The following is a 12,694-nucleotide window of genomic DNA, read 5'->3' on the forward strand; positions in this document are numbered from 1 at the left end:
AAACTGGAGGGATTTGGTGGTACAACTCTCAAAGCTGTAAGTATACATTGTTGAGAGAGAGAGAGAGAGAGAGAGAGAGAGAGAGAGGCCCATTATATTGTTTTAATTATTAAAATAGATATCGAAAAATATAAAAATAAAAATAAAAAAGGTATAATAGTCAATTTAATTTTCGGAGGGACCATTTCCACATAGAAACATTGGTAAAAAGGGTCACGAAGCCAAAAAAGTCAAGATTTGGACGAAAAGCCAAAAAAACGCCTACTTTTGGGACTATTTTTGCAATTTTGTCTTTAATTTATTTGAATTTATGATCATAAAAGCTGAAATTACTTACGAAAATTAATAATCAAATAACGAAAGTTAACATTGATGACGGACGAGAATTTGGGTTGTTATAAAATGTATCTTGCAATCACTAGGAAACTTCAAATTTGGATTTGATATGATTGTAAACTCCTTGATTCCAAGCTTCATGAATGAAGACCTTCAAAACGCCCATCATTCTCTCCTTTAGCTCCCAATATGTGATAAAGATGAAATGCGATGGAGAATGGATAGTTAGGGTCTTAATACAAGTTTCTCTTATCCTAAATTGGCCACCAAACATCTAGTTTATGCAATTTGACCATAATCCGCCAAATCTTGCAACTAGACCTTTGTTATTTACACATTTAGTCATTCTTCACCATTCCTATGATATTATTTAGTCCCAAACCCCACTTAATTGAGTAACTCTTGTCAAACTCAACTTTCACAATTTTGTCAATTTTAAGCCTTATTTACTAAACGTGTTCAAGTTAACTTTTATTCCCTCTTGTTGATAAATATTAATCAATAATATGATTTTTGCTTTATTAATTTTGTTATTATTATTTATTTATTATATTAAAGCGAAAATTTTCTATCCCTAAAAGTACGATGTTACAATAACCAATGGTAGTCATCGACCCGTCCACCCCACCATCTCTCAGTTTAAGGGCTCAACTTTGAAACAATAATACATCTAAAAAACAAGTGGCTAACCATCTCAACGCTAGCTTCACAAAACGGGCAAAGAATCTAGGGAATTATCTAAACCTCTATCTGCAAGATTAACTCTAGAAGCAATCTTATTTATAATCAAACGTCACACCAAAATATTAGCTTAAATAGGCATCGACATATTCCACAATGTAAGGGTGTCGGAACATTGAATGATGTGTTTATCGATAAAAACACGAACTGAAACAACCGAGAACTCACACGTATCCGTTAACGACCAAACCCACATTTCTTTTGAAGGAGACAAAGTGATCGTGGCTAACAAGAGGTGGAGATCATACTAGTGTTGATTTTCCTCCCCGATTGTATGGTCTTGTCTCTGAGAATTGTCATTTGCATGTATCCATAGTAATTAAATAGACCATAAAATAATTGTATGAAAGCATTGCTTGTATAAACCTCTAAACCAACCGATCGGTATTAAAATACACATCCAAAATGTGGTGGAGCGATGAGGTTGCTATTTTTTAAGAGCATTTTCAATTCTTTTCTTTTGTAAAATTAAAAAAAAAGACCGAAAAATAAATCTATACTTTTAGTCTTTTAATATGCGAGACCCATCATTTTTAAAGATGACATTTCCATGCCCATTACGAAAATCACAAAACGATCTTACCGATGCTTCATTGCTTTGTGTGAAAATGGTGACTATTAGTAATCTCTATTTTTTTTTTTTTTTTTGGTTATTATTATTATTATTTTTTGTTTTTGTAATGATTAATTGAGTGGGGATGAGATTGAGGATCACATCTGGGCATTATCCAACTGCCCGTCTTCTTAATTCTTACAACTATTGAATGATGATGTCAATTTACACTTGGACGGTGACGAGATTGACGGTGATGGCTTTTAACCGTTATATAGTGGTCTACTTTTCCGTTAATGGCGCACGTTAGACGAAGGCATATATACCCAAAAACACCTTGCACGAGAAAAAAGAGACCAAATTTATTTTGTAGTAATTCGAAAGCTTCTTTTCTCAGTTTTGATGGCTGGGTGAAGCCAACGATATCTCCGTATTTCTTGCCAAAAGATTCACAATTCTATATTTCGCTTAGCTGTTTTATGTTTTCTTCATTCCATTCCATCCATGTGTTGAGTTCTCTTCGTTACAATTCACCTGTCGGAGAAGGTGAAGGTGCTTTAAATCTGAAAGTCCCAATTTTTTTTCTTAGCTCCGATTCAGCTGGTATCTACGCCAATCCTGCTCATTCAATGGCTTGTGGGCATTGCCCGTGTTCTTAGCAAGTGATCTAGCTGACCCTTTGACTGAATCTTGTAGATCTGAACCCTTCATGTCCGTCGGCGCCGGTGATGTCTGAAGCTATAAAGTCGATTGCTGTTTCTAACTGCACTGGTGCGCTTCTACTTACTTCTCAATTCGCTTCATGTGTTAATTTTAGTTTCGGTCCTTTTGTTTTCTAATCCACTTATGATTTGAAGATTAGGTTTTTATCTATAATGTGCAATCCCAATCCCCACCTGTGTTGATGTAACTTGTTGATTCCAGTTAATTAAGTTAGGGCATAAACCTTATTTTCAAGGGAAACATTCGAATCAAGGACCCCTAGGTTAACCCCCAACCAATTGTACACAGATATTTGCTAATCTTGTATAAATAAACAAACATTCATTCAAGAATTATGATTTAAATTTTGTATGCTTGCTTCTTTTAACCAACACAATTTTCCGTTATCTAAATTGCGTTGCAGGATCAGTAAAGAAAAAGCATTCGCATTGGCCCTTGGTGAAACAGCTGCTTATTCCATTTATCATCATCATATGCACTGCCAACGCTGATTTCACTGACAACCAAACCCAAACGGGGGCACAAATTTTATCTCCACCCACTAATGAAATCCCTGATCTACCCCTGCCAGTCAGTCTTCCATTGTTCCAGAAACAACATCAACACAGGAGACGTCTTTCCCCCCTTGGTGCACCAAAGCTCGTGCTATCACCAGCTCAGCCACCTAACTATGGAGCATTCATAGCTTCGACTCAGCCTCCTTCAACTTCAATCTCAAAACCTTCAATCAGGAAAAGCGAAACACTGCCTCCTGCCACCATGCTTACACCTCCACGCTTAGCAGATATTGCTCCTGCTCAGTCTCAATCTGGTGCTGGTACATTACCTACTGGCTTAGCCCAGCCACCATTGTCTCCTCATTCCTCCAGTAAGATACCTTTTTTTTTTTTTTTTACTCATTTAAATAAAAAAAATATATATATATATATATATTTTTCTTTTTTAAAGAATTGATACGTATGGACTGTGTTTGTATTTGGCAGACTGTTGTGGACCTGAAACTGTACTGAAACGGGACATGGAGGGATGCCACTGTGTGTATCCGATAAAACTTGACATTCTCCTGTTGAATGTGTCATCTAACCCGAATTGGAATCTATTTCTTCAGCAGTTTGCTACTCAACTTGGGCTCAGGGTGTCTCAGATTGAGCTAATCAACTTTTATTTGCTGAGCTTATCAAGACTTAACATTTCAATGGACATAACTCCACATACTGGAATCAGTTTTAATTCCACAGAAGCTTCTGAAATAAACTCTTCACTTTCTACACACAAGGTTCATCTAGACCCCAGGCTCGTGGGTGGTTACCAGCTTCTCAACTTAACCTATTTCAAGCCTCTTGCTCCTGCTCCAGGTAACTTATTTTTCTCATAATTTTGCATGTTTATAACACGGTGGGTGTTATGATGATATACATATACATGCAGCACCTCACATAGCTACATCACCCACAAAGTCGCCTCCTTCATTGCCTTCAACTCCAACATCAGCCAATAATTCTTCTTCTGGTCGTGGAAAGCACCTGAGCTTGATGCTTCTTGTTGGCATTGCTGCTGGAATCCTTTCTGTTGCTGTAATTTCTGTGCTTATACTTTGTTCATGTGCTTCACGTAGACGAAAACCAGAAGCATCACCAAAAGAAACTGGTATGATGATGATTTATGTGTTATGAATGAATGAATATATTTATGAGTCGTTTGTTGTTGTTGTTAGCAGCAGCAGCAGCAGCTAAGCCAAGGGAAGGAGGATCTTTTCCGCATCCTACGAGTACAAGATTTCTTGCATATGAAGAACTAAAAGAAGCGACTAATAACTTTGAAGATTCAAGTATACTTGGTGAGGGTGGTTTTGGAAGAGTTTTTAAAGGTGTGTTAAGTGATGGCACACAGGTGGCAATAAAGAGGCTTTCTAGTGGAGGGCAACAAGGGGATAAGGAATTTTTGGTAGAAGTTGAGATGCTCAGTAGGTTGCATCATCGCAACCTTGTGAAGCTTGTTGGTTACCACAGCAACCGTGATTCTTCTGAAAATCTTCTTTGCTATGAGCTTGTTCCAAATGGAAGCTTGGAGGCTTGGCTCCATGGTAACTTACTTTAACTTCCTTCTTTCTTCTTTCTTATTAGTTATAAATGGAGCTAATTACGCTTACAGGCCCACTAGGGTTGAACTGTCCCTTGGATTGGGATACGAGGATGAAGATTGCCCTTGATGCTGCAAGGGGACTGGCATATCTTCATGAGGATTCACAGCCTTGTGTGATCCACAGAGATTTCAAGGCTTCTAATATCTTACTGGAGAACAACTTCCATGCTAAAGTTGCAGACTTTGGGCTAGCTAAACAGGCCCCAGAGGGCAGAGCAACCTATTTGTCTACTCGTGTTATGGGCACATTTGGGTTCGTATTTAATCTTTGTTTTCAGCTTTCACCTTACAAGAAACAAGATTATGTTAATATAGTAGTTGATTTACATTACAGGTATGTGGCTCCTGAATATGCCATGACTGGACATCTGCTGGTGAAGAGCGACGTGTACAGCTATGGGGTGGTCCTGCTTGAGTTGTTAACGGGAAGGAAGCCTGTGGAGATGAGCCAACCATCCGGACAGGAGAACCTGGTCTCTTGGGTCAGTTTTGATTTTTTTAAAAAAAATTTAAAAAATAAATAAATAAATAAACAATGCAATGTAGGCTCGGCCAATTCTAAGAGATAAGGAGCGATTGGAAGAAGTTGCAGATCCGAAGCTTGGGGGAAAGTACCCGATTGAAGATCTGGCTAGGGTTTGTACGATCGCAGCAGCTTGTGTGGCCCCAGAAGCAAACCAACGCCCCACCATGGGGGAAGTTGTACAGTCGCTGAAAATGGTGCAGCGTGTCACGGAGTATCAGGACGTGGGACCCGCGGCCACTGCCACTCAGAAGCAATCATCCACTACATTTGAATCAGACGGGACGTCTTCTATATTCTCCTCCGGTCCTTACTCTGGTCTAAGTGCCTTTGATCATGATAACATATCCAGAACAGCCCTCTTTTCGGAAGACCTTCATGAAGGAAGATGAAGATGATTTTGGTCAATTTGGGTTTGGGTTTGGGACCGGGACCCGGCTTGGGGGAAAATGCTTAATTGCTTGCTGAAGCTTTCTGCTTTCCTATCCATTCCTCGTGAGAAAGATTTGACCTCGACCTGTGTTTCTGTATAATGGAAACAGGGAATGGGCTCACAGACGGGTATTAGTGTATTGGTTTCACTGTACAGTAGTAACACTATGTTTTTACATACGTAATTGTAATTGTAATTGTTAGGAGAGTTTTTTTTTTTTGCTAAGAATTATTTACTCCGTCTCTTCTTCTGTATTTTAACAATCATGAGTGAGTTGTCAATGATCATGAGAAAAACCAAAATTCATGTTATTTCTTCTTCCATTTTATCAGTTACTGCATTTAATTAAAGATTGAATCTAACCTTACTTTGTGTTTAATTAGCAAGCAAAAGCTCTCGACACAAGTATTCATTGATATGTAATGTTTGAACCAACAAAAAAGAATAAAAACAAATAATGAGTGCGAGCTTCAAAACTTTAGCACAGAAATAAGGGAGAGTTTAAATTAAGAGAAATTAAATATCCTCCTCCTACCATTTGTTGCTACTTTTCCTCCTACCATATCAAATGTTGACAAGTATCACATTAGAATAACCAAAAAGGAATATGGCTCACTGAAGCGGTTTAAATGGGTGTATCATATGGATATGGATGCTGCTGGAAATAGAAATGTATTCTCAAGTTTGGCACTCATTTTGCCCATGTTCATCAAGGTGGATGTTGGGTTTCTTAAAGAAAGACTTGTCTGGGAGATGTAATTGTAATTTTAGCCTTGATTTGATCGGTTTTGCCCTTGATTGTACATCAATGATTTTTATTTGTTTTTTAACCTTCATTTCAACGATTGTGCCCTTGTTGATGCAGCCCCTGGTCATCAAGCTGAATAGTATCAGTTTAGTTCTGAACTAATGTGGAGTCTGGTTTTATATTAGTTCAAACTTTTAACTTGGATGATTTTGCCCTTCTGAAGTTGATTCCCTTGGTCATTGCTTGAAGAAAAGCTTTGTTCCTAATATTGGAGTCTACAAACTTTGACGATTTTGCCCTCAGTCTACAAATTTTATTGTTATTAACTACTACGTATTAACTGTCTAGATTATTAAACCCCATAATGTCATAGTTGAAGACTTGGAAGAAACTTAAAATATTGTCTTAGATCATTAAGCACATAACAGGTCTAATGATTTACGGTTTCTTTTTCCATCTGTTTTCTATGTTGTCCAGAGCCCATTTCGTTTTTGGTTCATTAATAAATTTTCTATTGTTGTTTAAATAATTATCAAATAGTTAATTAATACATCTTAGTTATAATCGTACAACAAATGAGAAATCAAACGAGCAACAAGTTGCGCCGCTAAATCTTTTTGTATGGTAAAACCAATTCTTTTGATAGAGACGATATAGTCATGTCATGTATAGCATTAACCAAAACCACAACAAAAATATACAGTTAGATTAAAAACAAATTAACACCAAAATGCAACAACTCCAATCATGTGTTAATGGGTGAATTTATGCAAAGGGAGGATGAGATCCATGACCCACATAATTTTATAAATTGTATTAGAAATTAATACAAAACAGTTCATTAAAATTTGAAGGAAACGAGAAGTATTTATTATAAACAATAAAAGACTTATATAATCTCAACATAGACTCTGAAAAGAAAATAACATATATAATGGTACGAAATAATCTTAATATAGATTCTGAAAAAAAATAATGATAGGTTTTTTATGATAAATAGTTGTCTCTTTTCTATACCATGAAACTTATTTAGACTTAGATATGATCGTCTCTATTTAAGTTTACATTTGTTTTAATAAAAAGAAAAAAAAAATAGTAAAGACCAAATTAAAGTAGTTCCTTTTACAACTGATTTTTATACATGTTGGCCTATTTATTATTCTTGTTAGACCAATCTTGTTGAACTTTGTTTTCTCATGAACTGTTCATGATACGGTTGAAGCTCTTTAGGGAACCATATGGTTTCTATTTTAAATTCGTTGATGTCACGTAGGATTCATATAATATACTTTTTTTTTTTTGTTTGTTTACGATATTGTTATGTTAAACTCTTTTTACCAATATTGTTATATGCATGCCATTGTCGACAGTTTCATGAAATAAAAATTCTTTTTGGGTTGGATGTATGATTTGGCTTTCCTCACAAACAAAGGCGAAACTTTTCAAGATTACAACAATATTTCAAAAATAAAAAGCATACTATACTCTACACTTCATAGCGATTTTACAATAAACTCCGCCAAAAATAGTTGCCGTGTTAAGATGGTTACCGGTTATCACGTCAGTTTTACGCCCTGAATCTTTCGAGATCGATCCAAAGAAACGCCATTTTTTGGGCTTTTAGTAATTCTCATTTACATTCCCAATTCTTGGGTTAAGGTTTCCCCATGGGCAAGTGCGAACGTCGATCTTACAAAATCAACTTGTTTCTCTCCTCGATTATTATTACTATCACCGTCCTTTTGGATTTATAATCTGCGAAAAGATGGCAGCATCATCCTCGTGGTCGTCGTAGTCGTCGTCATCATCGTTATCAAGATTTAGAGTGTTAAGATGCATAGCAATCATGTCACTGTTATCAATCGGCACTTCCACCATCCCACTTGAAGACGACGATGATTTGGGACTATTTCTTGTTTCTTCTGCCTTGGTTTCAATCCGATGCACAGACTCCAGAGTCCACAACACATCTCCCATCGACGGTCGTTCCAGCCCGTGGTCCGACAAACACTTTAACGAGCAATCGGTAAACTTCTTGAACGCCTCCGGCTTAATCTTCCCTTTCAATTGGGGATCCACCATCTCCTCCAACGTCCCTTTCCTCGCCGATTGCAACGCGTAATCCGCTAGACTCACCTGTTCTTTTGGAAGACTAGGGTTCAGGGCTGGACGCGCACACAGCACCTCAAAAAGAACAACACCGAACGAATAAACATCTGATTTCTCCGTCAACTGTTGCCGTCGAAAATATTCTGGATCCAAATACCCAAAACTGCCCTTCACAACGGTGCTAACATGGTTCTGCGTCATGTTTGGACCCGTCTTCGATAGCCCGAAGTCCGACACTTTCGCCACCCACTTATCGTCACACAGAATGTTTGTCGTCTTGACGTCTCTATGAATGATTGTGTACTTTGCTCCGGTGTGAAGATAATGAAGTCCTTTTGCAGCCCCAATCAAAATATCCAATCTTTGTTTCCATGAAAGCGTAATCTTGTTGCCTTTGTAAAGATGTTCTCGTAACGTTCCTTTGCCCATGTAATCATAAACCAACACCATTTCGTTCCCTTCTTCGCAGAATCCAATTAAGGAAACCAAATGCCGGTGTCTCAACTTGGATAGCATCTCGATCTCAGTCACAAATTCGTTAACTCCTTGTTCCGAAGATGGGTTTGATCTTTTCACAGCCACCATTATGTTGCCGTCGACCACACCTTTGTAAACCTTTCCGAAACCCCCTACTCCGACCACTTTACTCTCGTCGAAATTATTAGTCGCCCGTTTGATCTCCATCAATGAGAAATATCGGCAATTACAGACGGCATCTGTTGACAAACTACTACTTCCATGGCTCTTCCCGGATGTAGTTGATTTGCTAGCTGAGTTACCGTATACCGGAAGCCAACTAGTGGCACCTGGATCCGATCCCGACACTCTTCTTCTTCTCTTGCGAATCATGAATAACACCACCGCTGCAACCCCGACTGTTGCGGCTCCACCAACAGCACCACCAACTATAACCTGCTTGCTACATTTTCTATTCGGGTCATGAGCTGCTCGATTCTCGATCAACTGTTTCTGCATCATTTTAGATGGAACAGGATTCCGTCCGGCGAGGTTTGATTGCGAGTCACTCAGTTTAAAAACCTCCAACCCGTTTAAAAGAATATCATAAAATTCAGGCTTCAAATCAATGTTAGTATGCAGAGTCACCCACAATTCAGCGTCGATGCCAGGCTTATTGCCAATATAAACCGCATAATCTTTTCTCGTTGGAATCCCTTTTCCTCCAGTCCACGCAATAATATCGGCGGTGTTAAACGCGGTTTCATTGTTCAACTTTATCTCGAAAACCCTCTGGTTAATTTTATCAAGATGGTATTCACAAAAATGGAACCTAACAAGATAAGTAAAATTGGCATCAACCTGAAACACCCATGTCACATTGCTTTGTTTATTGATATTGGGATCTGGTCCTTGAGATCTTGCCGTCCGATAAACGTCTGCCGGAGCTGTGGCCTCCGGAAGGTCTTTGTAATCAATTGTAACGTTTCCTACGTGACTGATGGTACCGGCACCAAACATATAAGGTGTATCATCATACCAACTCCTCATCAGACCACCGGAATCATTCGTTGGAGGAATGAATTGTCCGCCAACATTCAACCTGAACATGTTCTGCATATTTGAGGATACACCGTCGATGGTGCCAGCAGTATCTGCTACCCCGACTAACCCCGCCTGATCGTCGAATAGTTCCGGCTCTGTTATCAGTTCAATTCCGTTAACAAACGCAAAAGACTTATCGGCTCCGGGTTTGAACGTGAGGGTGATTGAATCGGAACTAAAAGCCGCTAGCGAGTATTCCCTGATTAGGTAGGCTTGTGAAAGAGCTTCCGCTGTTATGAAGGCACTGAAATTTCTCAATAACGTAATTGCACCTGTGGTGACGACGGAATAGGAATTGGAAATGTTGTAATCAGGGTAGTTGGAAGGATAAAAATGGAGTCGAATGATGTATCGACTGGTGGAATTAACTTTGAATTTGTACGAGGTTTCTCCATTGAAGATCCTGGCGGTCATGTAGGGTACGTTTGAGGAAAGCGACGCCTCCTGTGTTAAGGCGGTTGATGAAACTGATTTGTCGGCGGCCACCAGATATTTAGTATCTGATTCCCATTTGCGATTATCAGCATCATTGCCACCGTCTTTTGAGCCGCAGTTTAAAGCTAATGGAGGCGGGCCGGCGAGGACCGGCTGAGCCACGGTGTCGATGAGGGAATTGGAAAAAAAATATAGATATACAATCAGGGGAATCAAACCAGGGTTCATGATAATGATAAAGATAACGAAAACAACCAAAGTTTGTTAAATTAACGGCGTGGAAGGAAACATAATGAAGCGATATATGGGAATGGGATGATGAAGATTTTTGAATCTATTGAAGGATTAGAAAAACCATCGGTTGTCGGCCATGCATGGGGTTTAAAGATCAAATATTTCCCCAATGCGACTAGACTAAGTTTGTACAATTGGTATGCCAAACCCATGTGTTTTGGATGTTAGAATCAAAGAATGAACAAGAGTGAAAGTAGCTGATATGATATACATATTATCTCTTATCTTATGTATATATAGAAGCCTTACGTTGTAGATTTTGAGAAAAGTGGGTGGTGGGTAACTTGAGGAATTATGTTAATTTTTGTAGAATTTTGAGGACTTTTTAGGGATTTTTGTGGGATTTTCTAGGCTTCCAGTACGACATAAAGGCAATTGTGAGTCGATTTCACTTATGACAGTCGGGTTTAGGTTTTGGATCTCGATAGTCCAGAATTATTTTTTTATTTTTGGGCTATGTTGTATGCTCGGGCTCCTTTAAACTTACCTGTTAGGCTAAATCTCGTGATCATAAGAATCGATTGGGCATAATTTTTATGCTGCAAAGAAAGTAACCTCACCATTATGTCCATTTAGTTGGATTCCGTGCCACCGGTATACGATCACTTGTTCTCAAACTTTATCGGTAAGTGTAGGGATGTGTATTTGGACCGAGTACCCGAATCGAAACCGAAACCCAAAACGGACTGACCCGAATTAGAACCAGATAAGTTATCTAGGTCGGTTCTTGGGTATCTATTTTAGCCCAATTCGGTTATCGGGTTATTCGGTCCGAGTTACCCGAATAAAGGTTTTATCGGGTCAAAAGGACCGACCCATAATTTGAATAGTCACTTGATCGATACCTCTTGGCTCTTGTGTATTGCGTATTGACGTACCAATTGTGGATAACATTGATGAATTTTTGAAAGAAGATAATGTCGCGAAAGAATTGAAAAACGCGATAAACAATGGAGGTGGAAAGAGAAAACAACCAATTAATATTCTTGTATAATTAATTTGTATTTGGTAATTGTTATTTTGGAAAAAAAACTTAAGATTCATAATTCTAATTTGGATGTTTCTATATATAATTTTCTTATTTGGGTTATTCAGGTCATTTTGGTTTATTTGGGTTATTTGGGTCATTTCGATTCAAAAGCCGAATCAAAACCTGTATCACCCGAACCGAATCGAACCGGCCCCGTATTAGTATAAGCAGTTCAGTTTCGGTCTTAACTTTTCATCCAATTCGGGTTATTCAGATCTTGTCCGATTCGGGTTGGTTCCGGCCCTAAGCACATCCCTAGGTAGGTGTTCACAAAAGCCATATTTTAAGAGATTGGGATAGCTCACTCATGGATTCTATATGACACGTTTTAGAAGGAGGGATATGTGATAAGCTCCATTGTTCCCCTTCCTCTTCATCACTTCCATGTTCTCATGAATAGGGTTGCAAACGATCCAAGCCGAGTCAAGCCCAAGCCTGAGCCTGGTCAGGCTCGGCTAGGGCTTGTTTAATTATACGAAGCTCGAGTACTCGGTTCAATTCGAGATTTCTTGTACCGAACTCGGCTCAAGCTTGTAAATAATTATACAAGCCCGGCTTGTTTTTCGTCTACCATGCCTAATTAAGCTTAAGTTCGATTCAAGGTCGTCAAGAAGCTCGTTTATTAATACCTTAAATCTCTAATTCTTCAAATAGTTTTTATTTTAATATATAAAAATATAATAAATTATATTATATATAGGCTCGAGCTCGAATTCGTTTAATAAACAAGCTTAATATTAATCGTTTAAAATCGGTTTCGAATCGAGCTTTTAATGAGTCGATCTTGAATAACTCACGAGTAATTTGATTCGTTTGCACCCCTACTTTCTAGTTTTCTTTTTCTACGATGACCCCCTTATTTTCTCCTCCAATGATTTTCGTGGGGTTTTTATTTTTTATTATTTATTTATTTTTATTGAAGATTTCGCTTCTTCAAAGTTCAACCACTCCCATTTTTAATGTTGTATTTCTTTTAATGATCGAATTCTTTAGGCGCTTCCCGCTCCCAAAATTTCTTTTAGATTCTATTCAGTAAAGAAACAACTAACCAAGCCCCACTCTGCCTC

General features: G+C 38.3%; 2 protein-coding genes across 4 annotated transcripts; one reads left to right on the forward strand and one right to left on the reverse strand.

Moving 5' to 3' along the window:
- The first annotated feature begins 1,911 nt into the window (after window positions 1-1,911).
- LOC145014906 (Protein kinase superfamily protein) lies at window positions 1,912-5,762 on the forward strand. Of its 3 annotated transcripts, none has more exons than XM_078973342.1 (9): window positions 1,912-2,233; window positions 2,327-2,401; window positions 2,757-3,221; window positions 3,337-3,708; window positions 3,782-4,000; window positions 4,068-4,436; window positions 4,505-4,748; window positions 4,830-4,977; window positions 5,042-5,762. In XM_078973342.1, exons 1-9 carry the CDS (start codon window positions 1,927-1,929, stop codon window positions 5,408-5,410), a joined length of 2,568 nt encoding a protein of 855 aa, XP_078829468.1. In that variant the 5' UTR covers window positions 1,912-1,926; the 3' UTR covers window positions 5,411-5,762. The 3 variants fall into 3 exon arrangements, with proteins under 3 accessions (XP_078829468.1, XP_078829470.1, XP_078829469.1); XM_078973344.1 differs by having other exon boundaries at window positions 4,514-4,748; XM_078973343.1 differs by having other exon boundaries at window positions 4,071-4,436.
- Window positions 5,763-7,622: 1,860 nt separating this feature from the next.
- Window positions 7,623-10,531, reverse strand: LOC145018561 (receptor-like protein kinase ANXUR2). Its single transcript, XM_078976441.1, has one exon. The coding sequence runs from the start codon at window positions 10,529-10,531 to the stop codon at window positions 7,931-7,933; it is 2,601 nt and encodes an 866-aa protein (XP_078832567.1). The 3' UTR covers window positions 7,623-7,930.
- Window positions 10,532-12,694: the final 2,163 nt, after the last annotated feature.

This window comes from Lactuca saligna, chromosome 9 (genome assembly GCF_052625555.1).
Source record: "Lactuca saligna cultivar CGN05327 chromosome 9, ASM5262555v1, whole genome shotgun sequence".
Classification (NCBI taxonomy): domain Eukaryota; kingdom Viridiplantae; phylum Streptophyta; class Magnoliopsida; order Asterales; family Asteraceae; genus Lactuca; species Lactuca saligna.